The sequence below is a fragment of the Anopheles darlingi genome, chromosome X (assembly GCF_943734745.1).
Source record: "Anopheles darlingi chromosome X, idAnoDarlMG_H_01, whole genome shotgun sequence".
NCBI lineage: Eukaryota > Metazoa > Arthropoda > Insecta > Diptera > Culicidae > Anopheles > Anopheles darlingi.
Genome location: NC_064873.1, coordinates 8,297,555 through 8,318,721, shown reverse-complemented (window position 1 = coordinate 8,318,721; position 21,167 = coordinate 8,297,555). Strand labels below are relative to the sequence as shown.

General features: G+C 46.8%; 5 protein-coding genes across 11 annotated transcripts in view; 2 read left to right on the top strand and 3 right to left on the bottom strand.

The window, feature by feature from the left end:
* Nucleotides 1–4: 4 nt before the first annotated feature.
* On the bottom strand, nt 5–3,625 carry LOC125957601 (putative uncharacterized protein DDB_G0291608). 2 transcript variants are annotated; one of them, XM_049690434.1, is made up of 3 exons: nt 3,334–3,625; nt 1,386–3,271; nt 5–1,288 (listed from the first exon to the last, which is right to left on the bottom strand). In XM_049690434.1, the coding sequence occupies exons 2-3, from the start codon at nt 3,106–3,108 to the stop codon at nt 1,155–1,157; spliced, it is 1,857 nt and encodes a 618-aa protein (XP_049546391.1). In that variant the 5' UTR covers nt 3,109–3,271; nt 3,334–3,625; the 3' UTR covers nt 5–1,154. The 2 variants fall into 2 exon arrangements, with proteins under 2 accessions (XP_049546391.1, XP_049546400.1); XM_049690443.1 differs by having other exon boundaries at nt 3,515–3,580.
* A 75-nt stretch (nt 3,626–3,700) lies between these two features.
* On the top strand, nt 3,701–5,241 carry LOC125957706 (NADH dehydrogenase (ubiquinone) complex I, assembly factor 6 homolog). 2 transcript variants are annotated; one of them, XM_049690579.1, is made up of 3 exons: nt 3,701–3,865; nt 3,979–4,149; nt 4,219–5,241. In XM_049690579.1, the coding sequence occupies exons 1-3, from the start codon at nt 3,858–3,860 to the stop codon at nt 5,036–5,038; spliced, it is 999 nt and encodes a 332-aa protein (XP_049546536.1). In that variant the 5' UTR covers nt 3,701–3,857; the 3' UTR covers nt 5,039–5,241. The 2 variants fall into 2 exon arrangements, with proteins under 2 accessions (XP_049546536.1, XP_049546544.1); XM_049690587.1 differs by having other exon boundaries at nt 3,724–3,865; nt 4,008–4,149.
* On the bottom strand, nt 5,121–8,827 carry LOC125957647 (tyrosine aminotransferase). Its single transcript, XM_049690498.1, has 3 exons — nt 7,808–8,827; nt 5,692–6,491; nt 5,121–5,613 (listed from the first exon to the last, which is right to left on the bottom strand). Exons 1-3 carry the CDS (start codon nt 7,995–7,997, stop codon nt 5,260–5,262), a joined length of 1,344 nt encoding a protein of 447 aa, XP_049546455.1. The 5' UTR covers nt 7,998–8,827; the 3' UTR covers nt 5,121–5,259.
* Nucleotides 8,828–10,407: 1,580 nt separating this feature from the next.
* Nucleotides 10,408–15,069, bottom strand: LOC125957764 (uncharacterized protein CG5902). Of its 3 annotated transcripts, none has more exons than XM_049690671.1 (6): nt 14,935–15,069; nt 13,477–13,666; nt 12,554–13,177; nt 12,389–12,474; nt 12,051–12,281; nt 10,408–11,910 (listed from the first exon to the last, which is right to left on the bottom strand). In XM_049690671.1, the coding sequence occupies exons 3-6, from the start codon at nt 12,922–12,924 to the stop codon at nt 11,714–11,716; spliced, it is 885 nt and encodes a 294-aa protein (XP_049546628.1). In that variant the 5' UTR covers nt 12,925–13,177; nt 13,477–13,666; nt 14,935–15,069; the 3' UTR covers nt 10,408–11,713. The 3 variants fall into 3 exon arrangements, with proteins under 3 accessions (XP_049546628.1, XP_049546645.1, XP_049546637.1); XM_049690688.1 differs by having other exon boundaries at nt 13,511–13,666; XM_049690680.1 differs by lacking the exon at nt 14,935–15,069 and adding an exon at nt 14,840–14,912.
* Nucleotides 15,070–15,949: 880 nt separating this feature from the next.
* Nucleotides 15,950–21,167, top strand: part of LOC125957540 (acetylcholine receptor subunit alpha-like) — an 8,592-nt gene continuing 3,374 nt past the window's right edge. Inside the window, exons 1-9 of one of the 3 annotated variants that reach the window (XM_049690328.1) lie at nt 15,950–16,066; nt 17,087–18,068; nt 18,189–18,328; nt 18,428–18,763; nt 18,839–18,954; nt 19,099–19,267; nt 19,398–19,534; nt 19,799–19,948; nt 20,567–20,698. In XM_049690328.1, coding sequence (XP_049546285.1) covers nt 18,020–18,068; nt 18,189–18,328; nt 18,428–18,763; nt 18,839–18,954; nt 19,099–19,267; nt 19,398–19,534; nt 19,799–19,948; nt 20,567–20,698 — 1,229 coding nt within the window. In that variant the 5' untranslated portion in view covers nt 15,950–16,066; nt 17,087–18,019. Of the gene's footprint in view, nt 16,067–16,974; nt 18,069–18,188; nt 18,329–18,427; nt 18,764–18,838; nt 18,955–19,098; nt 19,268–19,397; nt 19,535–19,798; nt 19,949–20,566; nt 20,699–21,167 lie in introns of those variants that run through there. The other 2 variants (XM_049690319.1, XM_049690335.1) reach the window with 2 other exon arrangements.

The window sequence follows — 21,167 nt, the reverse complement described above, 5'->3', positions numbered from 1 at the left end:
GTGTAGAATAGATTCAGTTGGTTTGTTATTTATTGCGATTAGACATGAGCAAGTTTATCCAAGAAGATTATTTAAAAATATTGCACGTAGAAAGAGATTGTAACAATTAAAATCATGGATATTGACATTAAATAACTAATATGAGAAGGAAGTGTTAAATAAAACATCGAATAAACTATAGTCGATCAACGCGTCGTGTGGGCTGGAACCTATCAAAGATTGGTGCCCTGTGTGGCGAAATACAAAATCGGTATTTCAAAATGCCTCTCGACCGCCAGACACCGTGGCTGACACTCGCTCGATCGCATAATCGTTGGAGAGATCAATCCTAGAGATGCAATACTGTTTATATTATTTATCAAACTATCTCATATTCGATAATTTACGTGTTTGTGCTTTGAACATTTGATTGTGAATTTAATTGTAGCTATTTGAAAAAAAATGTACTAATAATGGAGCCTAAGGACGGTCGCTCTTGTTTCTCGCTAACACCGAACACCTATTAGGGTTAATATGGCATTACAGCATCTATGCTGCAAATACAAATCCAAGCGATACCAGAGTAGGCGAAGGAAATGGAAGAATGATGAAAAGGAGTAGTTGCGCATGGATTTGGTGGTATTGATATCTGGAAGCTTTCGTGTTAATTAAATTTTAATCACAGTACGTGAGCCGTTCAACCATCCTTGTGCGAGTCGTTCCTAATGCTTGTCGCACAAACTCGCGCGACTAGGAGGAATTGTATGCGCCTGATTTACGACTGACTAGTCTTAAAACAAACAGGTTATCAACCGTTTGTATTATCTCACCAACAGTCGCCTATTTTGGGCGTTCCCTTTTTTTCTTTAATTCTAACATTAATTATAATTGTGTCAGTGACTAGGAAGATTAAAACGCAATTGCTAGTATGTTCATATGAGGAAGTAGTATGGCAACTTTCTATAGTGCGATAGTTTTTCGATCGAGTGCTCATTGATCCAGTCAATCATTCAAACAAAGAGATTTCCACGACAATTGGTGGAAATGCAAAGCTAAAATTTAAAAATACCGATTGCCGCAAGAAGTATTCGATCAACTGGATAGGTTGACCGGTTGGCCAATGCATTATTTCTCTTAGCTGGCTTTCTTTGGTTTGTTGGTTCGGCGGTAATAATTTAGTTCATGGTCGCCTCCGTGCTTACACCAGCACCGAGGATGGTTGATTCGCCTTTCCATGACGAAACAGGAATATGTGGCGCCGGTAGGCAGTTGCGCAGCATTTGTAGCAGCTGTATCGTATCGAATAGAGCTGAAATTTAACAAAAAACAAAACAACAGTGAATAACAACATAATACCTATCGCATCAACATCAGAATGCAGATAGTGGTCTTAGAAAGGATCTTACTTTTCTGCAAACTCTCCGACTGTTTGCCGTACGGTTTGCACATACTAGGCCGTATGAATGTTTTCATCTTTGAGATATTCCGCATCAGCTCATTGAATGCGCGAATGATTTTCTCCTGACTTAGCAAGATACCATCACGCTCCTGGTTCCAGGCACCACCGTGGAGTGCCAGCAGCTCTTTGCTTGGACTAATGTTTTCGTGCGGATCGACCGCGCCGCGCATGTAATCGGAGAGCTTGTGACCGGTATCCATATTGACCGTTTGGAGCGGGGGTTGGCTCAAGTGCGCTTGTATTGACAGCTGTTGATGTTGCTGGTGCTGGTGCTGATGTTGATGATGCTGGACTTGAGAAATAGAGTTTGGTGGATTCGCTTTGCTTAAAATGGGCATAACGCTCTGTTGTTGTATATTACAAGCCGCCTGCAGTGTGACGTGCGCGTGTTGCTGAGGTGGCTGTTGCGGTTGGAGCAGATGGTGAGGCGTTGCTGATATTGAAAGACCGGTCACTGCAGCAACCGACTGTGACTGCTGCGGTTGCGGCTGTTGTTGTTGTTGTTGCTGCTGCTGTTGATGCTGATGTTGGTGATGCTGTTCCTGCGATTGCTGCTGGTGCTGCTGGTGCTGCTGGTGCTGCTGTTGTTGCTGCTGCTGCTGCGGCTGTGGCTGCTGCTGCTGTGACTGCTGTTGCTGTTCCTGTTGTTGCTGCTGCTGTTGTTGCTGTTGCAAAAGATTGGCCGCCGCTGCTACATGCTGTTGCTGCTGTTTATTAGCAACTGCCGTTCCGAGGGGCTTCGTGCCGGCAGCACCCACCAGTACTTGTGTATGTGATAGGGCGACCGGATGCCCGGATTGAAATGCTTCGAAGTGTTTCTGCTTATCCAACAACTGCAGCATTCGCTGCTTATCTACGTTGGAAAAATTGGCAAAACTTTCAAATGATTTCTGTGCTATGTTACGGTTCTGCTGCTGCTGTTGCTGAAAAAGAGCTGTATTGGGGTGGGGCTGATGTTGAGGAGAAGAGGTCTGCTTGGGAAGCTTCATTTGCGACATGATGCCCTTTCCGAGGGTGTCAGAGGCACCGGCATCGCTCATTGACCCTCCGCTAGGGCCGATTTGCTGCAGATGTGTTAGATACTCGGTGCTGATGTGCGAGGGAGGATTGAACGACTGATCAATGAACGGTCCGACCCCAATCTGTCCCTTGTAGTAGCGGCAGGCAGGACTGGGGCAGGACTGCACCACCTCCACAATGAACTCTTTCTCCATGCCGAAATTGTCGCGCCCAATGGTGTAGGATTCCAAGACGGCCCGCACCGTTGCTTCGATACTTAGGTGCAGCCCATGCGGTCCGGACATATGCTTCAGCATGACGGCATTGGCGAAATGTTCATACGGTAGCACTATCTTTCCCGACTCACGCAAAACCAACCGCCCTTGGTTGTCCAGTCCGACGCGACTGGCTAGTACCTGCAGGTAAGCGGCACTCGGTAGAATCGGTGTATCCTTCAGCTCGGCGAAACATTGCAACAGCTCCACTGACGGACTCCAGCCTTTGTTTTGTAGATATAGCTGCAGCAGCATGTACAGCTTCTCCGTCACATAACCAGCGCCTTGTTCACTGGAGGAAGGGTTGCCAACGGGGCCCCCGGTAACACCGATCCCCGGCTGCTGTGCTGGATGCGCCTTGTTGAGGGTAACTTTTAAACTCTCCGACAGATCCATAGTTAATGGTAGTGTATGCTTGGCATTGATGAAAAGATCCCGGTGCGTTACTTTAGATGATCATGAACAAAGCATTATTCACGAGAGAGCATCTCGAATAAGCTGTCCATAGTAATCAGATCGCTGTTAACTTGCCACATCTATACTCCTAATTCACAGCATGCTGTAGGGAGATTGAGAAAATAGTTTTGAGCCACTATCTTTGTTAATCCAATTGGAACTTACAAAGCATCACAACACTACTCCTGCTTCTTCCAATAATGAACAACACCCACATCTACCATACTAATACCAAAGCAAACAAATGTGTTGTAGCGGGATGTATGAAATACCCGGTAAAGTCATACAGAACAAAATGCCTCGGGATTTTTATAGAAATTTATTACAGATATTTAGAATTTCTCACTTTTAACAGCAAGTTTTGGACTAGGATTGAGCTTCCAACCTCCAACCGGAGACCAAAACAACGAAGAACAGCAAGAACTACGGAAAAGAAGCGCATACCCACACGCACACACGCACACACGCACGCAATTCTCGATGGCAGGCTATGAGGCCTGCTTCAGCGCTCTAGTCAATATTTTCCAGATCTTTTCCGCGTTGCGTTTTTCTTCCTCAGGGCCTATTACGATAGATCGTTAGTTTTTTGGATGCCAAGTGAGACGAGGTTCCTAATAGCTGGTTTTCCCCCAATATTTTTTGATAAATAACGCTGTGTAAGGCGATTCCATAAGAAGCATCCGTTTTAGATGTGGAGGTATTTTACGTTCCTATGACATAACCCGGACAGCATTATTGTTCGGAGAATGAGAGTGAAAAATGAGAGAAATTCTCTTATTGCTCTCACGCTCCGAACAATAATGTGGTCAGGATCAAACACTTTGTTTACCCTTTTATAGAACGATTTGAAATGAGTAGAATTGTAAATATGCAAACAATCTGCGTCCGGCGAATCGTTGTGCGTTTGAAACAACAGAATGCGGTACAGATGTCTTCCTCTTCAGGCGCTGCCGCACAGAATATGTGCCTGGATCTCGTGAGGTAAGGCCGCTACTGCCCAAAATCTGTATAATCCGTGATCGAACCCGGGTTTTCGTTTTTGTTTTCTAGGCGACACGATAAGGAAAACTTCCTGTGCACGCTGCTGCTGAAGAATCCGGAACGGCGCAGCGCATTTGCGGTGCGCGCGTTTAATGTGGAGGTGGCGAAGGTCAGCGAGAAGGTATCGTCCAGCAGTATCGGTGTGATGCCGCTGAAGTTTTGGGACGACACCATCGCTGGCCTGTATCGCAAGAATGGTAGCAAAGTTCCGGAGCACCCCGTTATCGAGGAACTGGCGAGCGCAATTAACCGGCATAGGCTTTCTAAAATGCACTTTCAGCGACTGATTAGCTCGCGACTGAACACGAACCTGCATTTCGCTACGGTGCAGCAGCTGGAGGACTATGCGGAGCATTCCGTCTCTAGTGTGCTGTATCTCCTGTTGGAAGTGCACGACACACGTAGTGTACACTGCGACCATGCTGCTTCACACCTGGGCAAGGCGCAGGGTATTGTCAACCTGCTCCGCGCGATACCACATCAGACGCTGCGGAACGCGGTCCCGGTTCCGCAGGAGCTACTGATTTCGCACGGTGTCAACCAGGAGCGCATGGTGCGTAACGCGAAGGAAGATAAGGCGGTAGAGGAAGTCACGTTTCAGTTGGCCAGCATTGCTCATCGGCATCTTCAAAAGGCTAAAACCTTGCTGCAAGATTCCGCCAAGGTGCCACGGAAAGTGCAACCGATCTTTTACCCCGCCGTCACCATTGAACGGTTTCTCGATCGCTTACGGCAAGCGAACTTCCATCTGTCGAGCCCAAGTGTAATACGTACAGATGCACTACTGCCGCTGGTTCTGTACTGGCACAATCTACGAGGCAAAATCTGAAAGACAGCGCCCCCAAACATAGTAATAGTCCAGATGTACAAAAGCATGTTGACGGAATGAGTAGGCATATTTGAGAAAACAGTGAGAAAATTGAAACATAATCACCTTTATTTCCCGATTATTTGTATATTTGTAAGAGGGACAGAGGAGAGAGAAAAGGAGAACGGAAGAGAGAATACAAAAAATCAAAATATGTGACGCCAACCTGGCGCCTGCATTTCTCACTCGAGCTTGTTAAGCTGAGCGAGCAATCCATTCTGGTGCTCGAGCAGCTTCTCATCGTCGATCTTATAGTGCTGGTCACAGAATTCCGCCAGCCTTTTCACCGCCTCAACGATCATCTCCTCAGGCACGGTCAGCACCAGCCGGATATAGTTCGGGTACTCGAAGCACTGGCCCGGTAGACAGAAGACGCTCTGCTCGTGCACCAGCGCCTCGACGAAGCTCAGATCGGTGTCGAACGCGGGGAAGTGCTCAATGTCGATCCCGACCATCATGTACATCGCGCCGCCCGGCATGATCGGATTTAGGCCACGGATTTGCTTGATCGACTTGTACGCCACCTCCGCATGTCTCTGTTTGGAGGGGGACGTGAACAACGTGAGTAGAAAATGAACCGTGGTCGCGAATTCGCTACGGTGCGATTAACTTACATGCAGTGTTGCGACCAGATCTTCAAAAAATTCTGGCGGCGTGTTTTGCAAGATGGCGGGCAGAGCCCGTTGGATGATGGTGTTCGATCCGAGAATGCGTACGGACAGGTTGGCGAGTCCGCGGCGCACCTCCTCCAACACGTTACCCCGATCGTGCACAATAATCCAACCCATGCGCCAGCCTGGCACAAGGAAACGCTTGGTCAAGCCACCGCACGACAGTACCGGTACGGTACGCGACACCGAGCTCACCGCATGGAACTCATGCCCTGGAAACACGAAATGCTCGTAGATTTCGTCAGCCACAATTGGCAGAAAGTGGCGTTCCGCAATGTCGACGATCGCTTCCAGGTGCGAACGGCCGAATACGCTGCCGCACGGATTGCCTGGGTTGGTCACCACCAACCCGCACGTATTTTCGTCGATCAGTTTCTCCAGCTGCACCAGATCCGCTTCCCAGTTGCGCTCGGGCAGCAGATCGTACGAACGGCACTCGATGCCGAAGCCCTCGGCCAGCGTTTTGTAGATCGAGAAGCCCGGCTTGGGCACCAGTAGGTTCTTACCCGGTCCACCCAGCACCGAGATGCAGAGGTCTAGGGCGCTGCTGCAGCCACTGCACAGTATCACATCGTTCGCTGTCACCGGACCCTGGTGCTGTACGTACTGGGCGACAGCTTCGCGCGCCTCCAGATGCCCGTTGGCGGCCGCGTAACCATTACCAGTACCCTCGTCGATCACCTGCCGGATGGCTTCGATCGTTTCCGCCGATGGTTTGAGATTCCCGAAGGTCGTCGGATCACCTGGAAGCAGATAAAAAAGAAAAACACTGATCGGTTGCTGGATGGCCGCGCTACATCCCTGGCAACAAGTCCGCCCAGGGTCCATTTGTACAGACCATGACCCGATAATACTCTTAGGACCAAAGACATTCAATATGACATTCCATTTCAATCAAGAATGCGAAAGTCTGACCCAACATTGCAGATGTTGCATCACCCAAATAATCCTAGTAGTAGGTGGGAGGGTGATAAAGGGGTTCCCTGTGTCTCCCAGAGGAGACGTGGGACGGAGGGGAGGGGGGGATTATATGGTCTGTTTTTCTCTGACCGTTTGGTGGTATATGCGTTTAGGAGAATCATCGAGAGCTCGACGAAATGTCGGTTGATAAAACGAGTTGAAGGATTCCTAGCCCTCACTCCACTACTGTGTCGGCACCTCTTCTTCCACCATCCGTTGTCCATTATTCCCTCCATCTCCGTGTGCTTCCTTGTGCCTTCAAAATCCAGGGAGAACCTCAGATCAGACGACTGTTTGACGCTGGAGACGAATGAAATACCCCGATGATGATGATGATAATTCTTGGATTCAGGTTTTGGGATGGTTCAAACGACATACACAGTGGAAAACCAGTTTGTCGTGCCTCTAAAAATTGAACTCGTCTCCGATTGGCTTTTGACGCCGCCATTCCATAGCCAATCGCACGGCCCCGGCTGACGCTTGCGTCGCGCTATGGTCAAGTGACTGGACGAGATTGTAGGACGACAGGCTGGCACTAAGGCATCTGTATCCATGTCACCAAGCCATCGAACGATCCAGCCAGCCAGCCAGCCAGCCAGCAAGTGTGACAAAGCCGTTTGGCTGCTATGCAAATAGAGTAGAAACCCGACGACGACAGCCAAGAGTCGTCGACAACGTAGAGGGAACCTGGAATTAATGCTATTCATTTTCTTTTTTGCGCCGTGCAGCTGCGCTGCTCCTTTTTCTTGATAAATAATGGACATTGTATTATTGTTTTGCAACACGTACAATCTTATAGCTCTAATATGACAGGATATCCGATGGCCCTAGGAAGGCAGATCAGATGGGGCGCAAACAAACATTGAATTCCATCGAATGGCCGATCTCCGCGGCAAAACTGGCACCCTTAACCAGTAATGAAGCTCGGTTGAAGCGACGAAACCGAGTTCCACCACTGGATGGCACGAAGCCTTTACTGAGCTAAGGCATCATTGTATACCAGTACACCAATGGGTTACCAGGGTATTCATTGAAACATTACATAAACTTCAAACTAAATTTCGGCAGCCATGTTTGTCGGTTCCTCCCAGTGGCTTACCAATGGATAGGGCGATAAGCGGCTTGTCCGGGTGCGGTTGGATGTTGAGCCCCTCGACGATGGCACGGATGGGATTATGGGTAAGCTTGGCAAAGTCCGATATAGGCACGTTCCATCGGTTGCGCTTGCTCTTGATCGGGCGCTGCGTGTTCAATTGTTGGTATGCGGCTAGATCTGCCAAATCTTTCATAGTCACCAATAGTGGCCGTTTGTTTCTTTTTGTTCAGGGCCGAGTTTCCGTGTTCCGCCTGCTCAAGATACTCAAAATCAGGATAGCCCTTTCCTACTCCTGCACCACTTGATACGACTTGATGTGCTGTGTTCCACCTTCTGGGTTCCAGCCGGAACAGCACAGGTCCTTTGCAGAATAACGGAATTACGCTTTGGTATATCGACGCTTTCACCGGTGTAATATCGCCACCTCACGGTCTGATCCACACACTCGAACCCGAAAATTCGATATCGTCTGGACGATTATGCCACAGCCGCACACGCACAGCTCTACCACAGATGAGTACGTTACATATTATTGGAACACCGAGAATCCTTCCAGGAAGTTTGCTCCAGCTGGAATACCCACTAAGCAATCCTTTTGCGCGAATAGTTTACATGAAGCTGCTGGAGACAGTGAATCACGCTTCAAGTAGAGAATCCAACAGATATTGCGTAGCACTTTCTGGAAGTTAACAGATCGGCGTCTAGACGATCCAAAATGGATTCCTGTCTAAAGGATTCGACTTGCAATTGAGAATTTGATTGCGATACTTGTCCCGCAGTTGAGCCGTTCGTTCGTATGTCGAAGGAAATAGTTTGTATAAAGTTGAGTTTCGTTCGGATACCAGTTCACTACTAGCCGCTGTTACTCGGTGTCGCAGGCGTTTATAAACCTTCGTCGCATCTCGAACCTGTTGGATTCCACTGGCTCAATGGCGACGGTGGCAACCAGCAGCAGTCGCAGCAGCCAGTGATGACGATGTTTGTTTTCGTTTGGACCGACCGTTCAACCATCCGATCCGATCGTCCACCAGTCCACCACCGCCATTGGTGGACCGACTGTCCAAGGAGTTGTTTGCCAGGTTATCGATGGCCGTAGGAACCATCTATCTCTCTCTTTCGCGCTCTCTCTATCTGACTATCTTTCTCTCGAAAAAAGAGGGAAATATGCGGGTGATACGAAAAATAAAACAACAACGTGGCAGGCAAATTAGTTGTGCGGCTTGTGTGTTACCGAGCCCCTTCTTAGCGATGGGTTCGGTGCTGTCGGTGGCAACTGTGACAACCCGCGGTTCGGAACGGCGACGGAGTAGCACGAGTGAATGAGAAGAAGCAAAAGAAAAATCGAGAGAAAAAGGATCGGAGAACAAGTTTCTCGTACAAATGCTTGAGGTGTTTTGAAACAATAATAATAATAACAATAAAGCATATGCATTAGTAATATTCCGACCAATATCCATTGCGAATCAAACAAGTGATCGACGCGTGCCGCTGCTGAGCTCCCTGTAAACTAGTAACTATGGCGATGTTTGAATGACTCCACCTACGATATTTTTGTATTATAAAATTCTTTGCTTTGTTTTTTCGGAGCTTTTATTGTATTTTTGTTTGATTGTTTATATGTTTTCTGTTTTTTTTTCTTTCTCATGCTGTTCTGTCCTTCCCTGTTTCGACACCACCTCAGAAACATGCGATGTTTGTTTTTTGTTTTTATGTCTTTGTTTCTTTGCAAATAGACATACGAACTATGGTATGTATTATAGTAAATTATGTAAATATATACTATAGGACGTACATGCACGCGATAGTATATACTCAACAATGCACACGCATATATATATATATATATATATATATATATATATATATATATATATATATATATTCTTTCTATATAAGAATATATATATATATATATATATATATATATATATATATATATATATATATATTCTTTCATTCGTTTTGTCCGTTTATCCGTAATCAAAGGTGGCAGTGAATTTGCGATCACATTCTTCCCCGCGCTACTGTTGTTTGCGTTAAGTTTTTGCCACTGATTTGATGGAACAACATATAGAATAGTGTAACATTTCAGCTTGCTTTTGCTTTGCTTACAGTTAATTTACGTTTTGTGTTTTGCTACGGTTAGTTTTGAAGTACCGTTTTGCTTTATTTTAATTCAATTCACCTCATGTCGTGGAAGAAGATGAAACTAGTCGGGCGAATGGAGCGGTAATGAACGACACTTCCAATTTCTGTCTGAAGGATGAAGTGCATGACTGAGTCTGACTTCTTGAATTGTTATTTCTTTGCTGTTTAAACTTTTCGCGTGCCATAGTTTTGCAATGGTCTCTATTGTGACCGCGCTAGGCACTAGTGACACCCACTAACGCGCAGTTGCATGTTGCCGATGGTTAGTTTGAATGCGAGCGATCTTAGAACGAGCCTAGTTGCTGGGGGCCTAGGCGCCAAGCCATTTCATACACGCGCGCGCATCATTCGCGATAAAATATTCCACTTCGTCATTTGTTTTGTTCAGCATTTAATGAGTTGATTTAATGTTCTTATTGATAGCGATACTCCGCACCGATTAAACTTGCTTTCGGTTGTAAGTTTCTTTTTCTGTTTTCTGTTTTGGTTTTGTTAGTTTTATTTGCAATTTGTTGATTTGTTATATTGTTTCTGCTATTATTTTCTTGCTTGTGTCTTGTATTAGTTAGATCGTTGTTATGCGCTTTCATAAAAAATTAGACTAACTTAACACTAATAAAAAAAAAAAGAAAACACTCAATCTAACCGTTACATGACGACATGCAAATTAATTACTATTCTTACAACTGTAACGAAACGCTAAAAGTAAAGAGATGCAAAAACGGATAATGAATTGTGGCTTGGGGTACTGTTAATGTTAAAGCCATGTATATTGCATCGCTGGACGATTGGGTGAATCGAATGTTATTATGTTGCTTGAAAGACCATTGTTGCCTACAGCAGAGTACTTAAACGAATTGCCAAATACACATTTGTAGGAGAGTTACCTTTTTAGCTATATGACACACAACGCAAACACCGAACAAACACGAAAAACCTCTGGGAGTCTTGTAGGGCTGAACAATTGGGCAGTGGTCACAGCCACAAGAGAAACTAAAGCACCAAACGCAGGCAGTTGGTACTTCGGTTAATAATAAGGGTGTAATATATTTTGCGTACCAGCTACCTTCTTGAGATTGTAAACAAATTGCCACAAATAAAATAAGTTTCGCCATCGATGTAGTATCCAAATTCCTTCCTTTGGATAGGGAAAGAGGAAGGGTCATAAGAAATAAGTACCATTGTTGAATGTCTAAATGGGTGATTTCTGTTTTCCTAACTATTATTCAGATATACAAAGATGTGGAAAATCATTACCGGCAGGTGAAATTACTATCCAAAAAACCAGCTGCTTTTTTTTTTTGTTGAAAACGAAGCGTAGTGCAACGTAAAACTGAGAAAATAGAGATAAAAATCTTAGGCTCAAATACAAAAGCAACATTAAAACATTGAAAGAAAAATGAACCCATCTGTCTATTTCTCAGACATATTTTAAAATAAATTCTACTTAGTATTTTGTTTAAACCATGCCCCGAAAAGTATCCCTACCGAAACGCATGCAAGAAAAATATGTATAATAAGTTTTGTAAAACACGTTTGCCAGTTCTCTTCGGAACACGCTGAAGGCTTATTAGCAAACCGTATTGTTTCGCTTGGCTAGTTAATTTAGGTTTCCGTTGCTTTTGGCCACCGAAATGAACCTACCACGAATGGGACTTATTCAAACTTGCCTCACACTTGAATGTGGGAAAAACTCCCCGCTAAAAAGGAAAAAGAGAAACACAGTAGAGCTTAGCGACCGCAGCAGCGCAACGAATGTCGTTAGCATTGTGCCTTGCCCAGCTGATTGTGGTAGCTTGATTGCTTGTCTACCATGTCACGGTACTCGCCGTACGTCATGTGACATTCCTGGGAAGTGTAACGGGTTAGCTTGATCGAGCGGCGCGTATCCGGCGTAATCGGCCCCCGATAGCCTCCCTTTCGCAGCAGAGAATCGATCGTTTGAGTTTGGTCCCAGCCTGCAAAACGGAGGTTAATCGATTGTAACAGTGGAATGAGTAAAAAAAAAAACAACAAATGATTTGTACAATGCACCAAAAAGCGCAAGGGTCCAGTGCACTGAACGGCCGAATAGCCAATCTTCGTCGTATTAACTAACCTTGTTCCGTAGCAACTTGAGGCAAATAGGTTGCGGTGCGTTTGGAGCCACGCTCGGTGTAGAACTCTATACGGATGCCGTGCACGCCGAGTGTCCAGTCTAGGTACCCGCGAGCATCCTCAAAGCCCTGCAGAATCGACACCGAGACGGTCAGTCTTTGGATTTCATCACGAGTGATTGGCGAGAAGCGGGAGTCTCTTAAAGCACTTGTTATTGCATACTCTCGAAGTCCTGTATTGAATAAAGAAATAAAAAGCATAAATGAACCGATTGAGACCATGCTAGGGACCATCTTTGAAACGATCAAAAGTGCTATGACTTCACCTCGTGCTTCTTACCTGAGTGTAAACGCATCGCACTAAAGGTCCCGATGCAGCCACGTAGACGTTTGTCCTTCCCAATTTTCCATGTTACAAACAGAGGACTGGTCGCAAACAGGGATACAAGAGCACATAATTAGTTGCCATTAACCATTCCCATCGTAGACGTTTGATCAAACATACTATGGATCATTGGTGAAGTTGGGTGAGCGTGGCTCCTCCATGTTATGCAGCTCGCGGTACAGTACCTCGAAGCAATAGAAACACATGTCCGACATCGAACCGATGACGGAGCGCTGCTGCTGCTGCTGGTGATGCTGATGGTCTGTCTGACCACCTCGACCATTCATCAGATAACTACTGCTCCCGCCATCGCTGTGACCATTGCAAGTTACCTGCTGCTGCTGTTGCTGATCATTGCCGCGACAGTAAAAGCCCTGATTACCGCTGTCACCTTCGCCGTTGGCGGTCCGGCCGGCGGAACAGTACCCGTTACTTGCAGGGTAAGTTCCGTTCAGTTTTTGCTTCTTGGTACCGCAGCAGCTGGATGACATCTTAGCGTCTTGATTGGTGCTCCGCCTTAGGCGTTAGTTGATTCCGCTGTCAATTTACGCAAGGTTTATTGTGAAGCAAAACTGTTGTTACGGTGGTTTTGCTCGTACTAAAACCAATGTAACAAATGCTGATAATTGTTTGGAGAAGTTTAACGCGCTATAAACGCTTTATAGTACGGTAGTAAGTCTATAATATCCTTATTCTTAGAGAAAATTAGGTTCGAAAAAAGGTGTTGGAAACGGAGGAGGCGACCTGTAATAAAGTTAAATGAAATGAAAAAATTGTAATATTTTAGTTTAATCTAATAGAAGTATTTTATATAAATCCAATATTTTGCTATAAGCATGTTCCTGCGTACGATTCTAATTTACACTATTGGCTTAAACATCCACCTTAACATAATTATTAATCATTATACTAAATTCGAACAAAACGAATATTAAAGAGTGCGTACTTAGTGGGTACTCTAGTGCGCGCTATTTACTTCATACTTTACTGTTGGCTCATTTCTAGATCCTAGGTGAACCGTGCGCTAAACATAGTGAGCTTACCAAACAAGAGATTGATACGAGTATGTGGCTTTACCGCAGTTACAGATGTATCCCCATCGTGAGATTTGCAAATTTTGTTAGTCGAAACGTTTGCTAAAGCAGGAATGCGATGCGAAACGGCGTTGTCGGCGCACTAGGACGTATCGGATTTCCGCTCTCGGTTTGTCCCTCTACTGACGAAACATGAGTGCTGCAAAGTACAGGTAATTGTTAATGGCATTAGACAATAACGCTAATCGTATGAGATTCGCATAGCAAGGGATCAATTTCGAATAGACTCGGGAAGCCGATCAAAGCCAATTATGAAATATTGGCTGGTAATTTGAGATTAACCCTTCGGAACAGCCGATTCGTAATGAGCGTAGCTAATGTGCTTTTCGAGTGTTATTGATAGGAATTCGTAATGTTTGGCCAAGCTGCTGCTCGAGCAAGGCAGTTCCATGGCGCCTTATTTGCCTTATAAAAGAATCAATAAGGCATCAGAGCGTTCGGTTGCAATCGAGTATAGTCAAACTGATTCGAAGGGAGCTGTGCTACGAGAAAAATGTAACAAAAAAGAAAACAATTGAAGGGAGCGCAACATATTTACGAATTGCATTCAAAACACTCCCACGCAGTAGGATGGTGAAGTGGTTTGGCAGCTTCCACACAGCGAACATATGTTGTCGCGTAAACCTAATGCGAGCGACGGGGAAACGGTGTATGGCGGGGCGGAGACCATCGAAGAAATCGTTCCAACCGCGCCTAGGGTGAACCTTTTTGTGGGCTGGGAGAAGGGTTGCGAGATTTTCCCTTTTATTCTGTGACGTCATACGCGTCTTAGGAGGCTATGGCTCTTCCGGGGCTGGATGGGATTGAGGAATGATCGACTTCTGGTTTGCGTTCAGACAGCCCCAAAAGGAGCTGCATCTCTTGACAAAGGGCAAATTCTCCGTGCACTCTACGCGCTAACCACCTACTCGGTCGAGGTCGAGTTAACTCAGCTGGTGAGCGCGGGCACGGAAAAGAAACAAACATGCAGGAATCTTTAAGAGGATTTGCTGCTACTGCTGATGCTGCTATTGCAGCAACTCGTTACGTGCTAGCTGTTCATTGAACGTCCCGGACTGGCTGATTAATAGCAACGCGCAACACTAATTTCGACCGAATTCACAGCGATGACCAAACGAGGCCTTGAGCCCACCTCTTTGTCTTGGCAAACAGAAAAGCAGGAAGCAGAATTTATCGAGCGTCTACCAGCCTTTGCACCAGCCAGAATGAGGGGCTGTAACCAGCATAGAGTGCGCCCAGTCCATGATGGTGGTAAATGGGTGGTTGGCTGGTCAATGTTTCTTTTCATCTAGTCTTTTATCAGCGCGCTTACCCTGCTGTTTGTGCAACGCTGAGAAACCTCTATTCCTGCATACGAACACCACCATACTGACCTTAAAAAAAGCATTTTCAATTCTATAAACATACCTCCTCTTCCGCAGCAGCGCCTTGTTTCGCTTCCTTTGCTCGCTTACTGCTGTTTACAGTCTTCACTTGATCGCTCGGTGCTCCGCTTCGCTGCTTGAATAGCGTTCCCAGAGGTCAGCGCTAGGCTAGGCATTGTTCCTAAAGGGCTTAGCTAACTGATCCCATTTGATTCGAAAGAGGCGTTAGACAGGCGTTCGGTTCGGTTTCCTAATTTGTAAAGAACAGCGGAGAAGCACACTGCTCAAAAAGAAACCGACAGAATATTATTTCATTTATTTGTTTATTATATAAGGACAGAAGAACCATATGTTCATTATTATTTTAGTTAGTTTTTCTTGCTTTCTTATCAACTTCGTATACTTTATTTCCTCGCCTTTTTTAAATTAAGAACGTCATTCTATGGTTGACGATATTCTCAATTAAAAGTGCATCGAAAATTGTCACAAAGCTACTGAAAGGAATAGAAATGTTACTGCTGTTGATGCTTTTGAAATTGAAGATTTTGAAAAACATTTCCCTTCCGCATCGTTTTGTGAACTTTTGCCAAGAGTTAATAACCCATTGCGAATTCAAAATTGGTGTTGATGCAGAGGATTTTAAACATTACGACCGGGTCTGTTGACACAATACGATGGTACATCGATGGCTCATTATTTGCACAACATATTGCACACAGACGAACAACGTGATTATACCTGCGAATCATTGCGCAATGTGAAGAATGAAGCGAATCAATTATGATATGGTGCACTGTATAGTGAAATAATTTCCGTACCCATCCGTTGTGCTTACCTCAACTCGACAACTATGCAAAACGGGCAATTCATACTGGGTTAGTGTTTACAGTTACAGTAGTGCCGCCTGGTACCTGTGATTATCAGTGTGGTTGGCAATTCTGCGTTTCCCGCTTTTCACTGTGGAGGGGTCGGACGCCACGGAGGGCGACACATGCGCACTCCCTGGGGCGCGTCAGGGCGATATCAGCAAGCCAGCTATAGGTACCCTGAGAGTGCCTATAACGTTCTGCCTCCACCTTCTAGGCACACATTCCAGCCCTAATCAGTGTCATATATTGAACCGTTCTCAAAAAGTGTGCTTTTCGTTTCTCATGTATTCCGATTTCCCCGATCTTGTAAGTAAAAGGCACTGGCGGTTGAGTGGTAAAAGAAAGGAGTTTGAATACGAGGATTACGAAATTGCAACGCAGCTTGGCGCTTTTCCATGGCAGTGACCATAGACACTGGACCTTGCACAAACATTTCCCGTCTTACTATCGTTCGCTAAGCACACTGGCGTAACGCTAGTGAGACGATAAATCGGATCTCGGTGGCCAAGCAAACTGCTCTGAACAGAATCAGAGCACAGCAGAACAGGCTGTCGATAAATGTAGGAAGCGAAACGTACCATGCTGCCAAACTCCTGGTGTACCGTGCACACATCCCATGTGATAAGGCTAGTTATTCGAGCAGGCCCTAGGCATCGTCTCAACGCACAAAAAAGAAAAAAAAACTAGCGAAAACTGCTGTCCCTGTTGTTCGCAAACAAGATGTAATATGCGTGCCCCCGGGTGACCGTGATTGATACGCGTACCCCTAATCGATTGAAGCGTTACCCCAGATTTGGGTTTTCTTATCACTTTTCCTCCCAAGAAAAGCTTTGTTGTATTCGGGGCTTTTTGCCAAAAAAAAAAGAAAAAAGAAAAAGAAAACGGGATACTAATGCAAACAACAGTCGCAATCAGAACTGCAACAAAGGACAGTATCGCGTGCAAACTTTTTCTGGCAACGATCCGCCGTGACAAGAGCAAAAAGGACAGAAAACGTTATGATAACCTAGATCCTTTTGTGTTGCCTCTCACCAACTCTAGCCCCCCTTACTGGGACAGTAGGACGCGGGATATGTGCTGTTGTGCGATTGCTTTGTAACTGTACTGTGCAGTGAGTGTTATCAGTAGCAGAGCTCGGAAGCTGTGATTAGTTTTAGTTGATGGTAGGGAATGTGTTGCTTTCGGGAAAAGTCAATGCATCAAACCATCTAGAATCTGTTTTTTTTTGTAATCCCTTTGTTCGTTATAAATGCGGATGGTTAGTGATTCACAGTACGACATTTCTTTGTTCGTGTCGGTTTGTTTTTTTTTTTCCTCTATTCGCAGCCTTTCCTTTCAGGACGATGATCCTTTCCTGACCATACATGCGTGTGTTATTGGCTGATATTACCTAAAGATACCATGCTTTACATTCATTTCGCATAGGCTAGAATTGTGGCGCTAGCACAGTTACATCCAGGGCAATAAGTAGAGAATATCGACAAAGAATCGATAAAGACCTAGGTCGGAGTGCATGGTGGAGCAAACAGAAGGCAATGGGAATATTGGTGATGAAAGATAGCTGGTACAGCGGAAGCAGGCTCCGTTTAGATACAGCGGTAGCATTAGTGTAACATACCGGGCACACACACACACACAGCATCATCAACATAACACATTAATGTATCGCCAAACATTCGCGAGAAGCAAGTATCTGTACTACAACGAATTGTTAAAACAACAGCCAAGCAATCTTCACGTCCGACTGTCTGTGACATTATGGCAAATCAAATCATGATTATGATGATGATGATGATGATGAAGATGATGATGACGGTGATGATGTCGTGACTGTCATAACGGCTTTTCGCAACCGATCTGGCACAACTTAAATAGTTCCATGACACACGCCGACTAGCAGAGCGAAACAAGGAGAGGTTCGGCGCAAACATACGAAGCAGCAGCTGCACGTCTACACGTCCCCGAAAAAAAGTATTTCCTACTCACAAGCCACACGCAACAGCCGCCGGACCAACAAGGGTTGCGTGAAAAAGAGCAAACACATACACACACACAGACACGGAGGGCCAGTAGAGAGAGGTAGGGGAAGGAAGGGGGGCCGGGCCAACAACCCGGTGACCAACATTTGGGAGTTCCCTGCATGAGGAGGCTGTTGCGTTGCTCCCGAAGGGCCGCTAGCTATCGATATACGAGGGCAGGGCCGGGCAAGCAAGCGCACCAAGCAATCACCCAGGGACGGAGCGGAGCAGAGGAGATGCGATGAGGTTGCTACACGGCGTATACTTCATCATATTTGCAGTCGTATCCGGTAAGTCGCAGTCGTATCACGATTCTCGATAATCTTGATGATGCCAGCCAGATGTGGATGGATTGATCCCCTCATTGGTGTTGCTGATGTATGCGCTGATGCACTGCCATATCTCTGCAGTTTGCGGTGGTAATCCCGACGCCAAGCGGCTGTACGACGATCTGCTCAGCAACTACAACAAACTCGTGCGCCCCGTGGTGAACGTCACCGATGCGCTGACGGTGAAAATCAAGCTCAAGTTGTCCCAGCTGATCGATGTGGTAAGTGTAGACCCGGAGGCCGCTTGAGAGGATTTCCTGCTCCTAAACCTTGCCTGTTCTCTCTCTCTTCCTCTCTCCCTCTCTCCATCTATGTTAAAGAATTTGAAAAATCAAATCATGACGACAAACCTGTGGGTCGAGCAGACCTGGTACGACTACAAGCTGAAGTGGGAACCGAAGGAGTACGGTGGCGTGGAGATGCTGCACGTCCCGTCCGACCACATCTGGCGCCCGGACATTGTGCTCTACAACAATGCGGACGGCAACTTCGAGGTGACGCTGGCAACCAAGGCGACGCTCAACTATACGGGACGGGTGGAGTGGCGCCCGCCCGCCATCTACAAGAGCTCGTGCGAGATCGATGTCGAGTACTTCCCGTTCGACGAGCAGACATGCGTGATGAAGTTCGGCAGCTGGACGTACGATGGGTTTCAGGTAAGCACCCATGGGCCTAGAGCACAGCACTGCGAACTACACAAACTTTAAACAAACGGCCTTCACTATCGGCAGGTGGATCTCCGGCACATCGACGAAGTGAACGAAACGAACGTGGTCGACGTGGGCGTCGACCTGTCGGAGTTCTACACCTCCGTCGAGTGGGATATCCTGGAGGTACCGGCGGTGAGGTTCGTGTCCGCAGAGAGAGAGAGCCCAAGACGACACGGGCCCGCGCATTACAGAGCGATTGTTAATTGCACACCTTTCACAATCCGGATCTTGGATCCTCCTCCTCTCTCTTTCTTTCTTTCTCTCTCCCTCTCCAAACGTAGGAATGAAAAGTTTTACACGTGCTGCGACGAACCGTACCTAGACATCACGTTCAACATCACGATGCGCCGGAAGACGCTTTTCTACACGGTCAACCTAATCATACCGTGCATGGGCATCAGCTTTCTCACCATACTGGTGTTCTACCTGCCATCGGACAGTGGGGAGAAGGCAAGTTGTTTTTGGCCTTTTTTTTTTTTGGATCCGCTTCATAGCAGCAACAGCAGCAGCAGCAGCAGACAACTAACGCTCATCCGCTGCCGACACCCGGGGGGCCGGGGCTCTTTTCTATCGCTTCCAGGTATCGCTCAGTATATCCATCCTGCTATCGCTGACTGTGTTCTTCCTGTTGCTGGCGGAAATCATCCCGCCCACCTCGCTGGTCGTACCACTGCTCGGCAAGTTCGTGCTCTTCACGATGATACTGGACACCTTCAGGTGAGCATTGGAATGGGGGGGGGGGGGGAACTAGATGGTGACCAGTGAGGGATGGGGAGTGAACCGGAAATTCCATTAGACCAAAGCAATTTGCACTCTTCACTGGTAAAGAAAAGGGGGGGGGGGGGGGGAGCACACCGGAAGGTGCCGGGGCTACCGACCGGTTCATCTCCCCCCTTATAATCAAATCATCACCATCAAATCATGATACCCTTTCGCGTTGCTATATTTTCTTCTTCTTTCAATTATTACCTCGCCCGGCAGTATATGTGTGACGGTGATAGTGCTAAACATACACTTCCGCTCGCCGCAAACGCACACGATGGCACCGTGGGTGCGCACCATCTTCATCAATCATCTGCCCAAGCTGCTGGTGATGCGCCGACCCATCTATCAACCGTTGCATCACTTCAGGTAAGCCACCCCCACCCCCCCGGGGGCCCTGTGACCCTTAGGAGCAGGAGCAGGAGGTGGTTTTTAGGGGACGACCACCTTCTCCACTTCCCCCTTCTCCTTCCTCTTCCCTTACCCGACACACCTCAGCCATGTACGCACATGGTGATTTGGTTGAGCCCTCATCCCCACCCCCCAAATGTCTGGGGACGTTCGGAAACATCCCGTCAGCAAAAGAAGAAGAAAAAGAAAACCAAAAAGAAATCGGGAACACCGCCACCCCGCCGTTTACTACACGTTTCCGCAAAATAACCGTCAATTCATCGAACAAACCCCCAACCCTCCCCCACCCCGATCCCTCCCTTGTTCTCCCCAAATCGTACCAATCGGTTTTAAGGACTTACTACCAAAGCTCGACTATTAATTTGCGCTGTTTCCGTTTACCAAATCACACACCTAAACACACACACATACATACACCCCAAACAACTGCACGACACGATACCACGCGTAACAAAACGCAACTACACAACCACTACTCACCCGCCCGCCCGCCCGCACGCCCAAAACACCCATTATTCCACAAAAAATTCCCGGGCCCTGCGGCCCCACGGCCGATCCCGATCCAAACCAAAACAGTGCTGCGTCGCAGCGGTTCATGTTGCGCTCGTGCAATGGCGGGCTGTCCGATATGATTCCACCGCTTCCACCAACGATCGCGTTCGATCCATCCGTACTGCTCGATCATCATTTGCTCGATTCTAGCGAAAGGTAGGTCACGGCCACAGCCACACACACACACAGCCTTCTCTCCAGCAACCGCAGTGTCTTCGTTGTCAACGTTCACACCCCCACACCACCCTCACTCCATTGACCCAATGTACAGCTTCCACAGTTTCGATGTGTGCCATACGTGATGTATTTGATACTCTGTTCTCTGCTGTGCCGTGTTTGTGTATGTGTGTGTGTTTCGTTGTTTGATTGTTTGATCCTCGTGCACCCGCGCGTTCTCGCGTACCACCACCCCCCCTCCGCGAGCCCGTCACCGTGTGGTTGCGAGCTTCCGGGTTGACCATCCCGCGTTTATTAACCAGACGATTGCCGTAGATGAGGAGGAGGAGGAGAGAAGAGAGTGATATAGAGGGTCGTCGTCGTCGTCGTCGTCGTCCGAAGTTGCAGCCAATCTGGAAACTTGCTTGCTGCTAATTATATACATACATATATGTACCAACTGCGCGGA

Excerpts from the sequence above, each read along its gene's own strand:
- LOC125957601 (XM_049690434.1), bottom strand. The coding sequence starts at position 3,108 with ATGGATCTGTCGGAGAGTTTAAAAGTTACCCTCAACAAGGCGCATCCA. Across the intron at positions 1,289-1,385 it reads GTCGGAGAGTTTGCAGAAAA|CTCTATTCGATACGATACAG; the intron begins GTAAGATCCTTT and ends GTTAAATTTCAG.
- LOC125957706 (XM_049690579.1), top strand. Across the intron at positions 4,150-4,218 it reads ATGTGCCTGGATCTCGTGAG|GCGACACGATAAGGAAAACT; the intron begins GTAAGGCCGCTA and ends TTTGTTTTCTAG.
- LOC125957647 (XM_049690498.1), bottom strand. The coding sequence starts at position 7,997 with ATGAAAGATTTGGCAGATCTAGCCGCATACCAACAATTGAACACGCAG. Across the intron at positions 6,492-7,807 it reads GCTTATCGCCCTATCCATTG|GTGATCCGACGACCTTCGGG; the intron begins GTAAGCCACTGG and ends ATCTGCTTCCAG. Across the intron at positions 5,614-5,691 it reads ATCTGGTCGCAACACTGCAT|AGACATGCGGAGGTGGCGTA; the intron begins GTAAGTTAATCG and ends CCCTCCAAACAG.
- LOC125957764 (XM_049690671.1), bottom strand. The coding sequence starts at position 12,924 with ATGTCATCCAGCTGCTGCGGTACCAAGAAGCAAAAACTGAACGGAACT. Across the intron at positions 12,282-12,388 it reads TGCGATGCGTTTACACTCAG|GACTTCGAGAGTATGCAATA; the intron begins GTAAGAAGCACG and ends TATTCAATACAG. Across the intron at positions 11,911-12,050 it reads TCAAGTTGCTACGGAACAAG|GCTGGGACCAAACTCAAACG; the intron begins GTTAGTTAATAC and ends TCCGTTTTGCAG.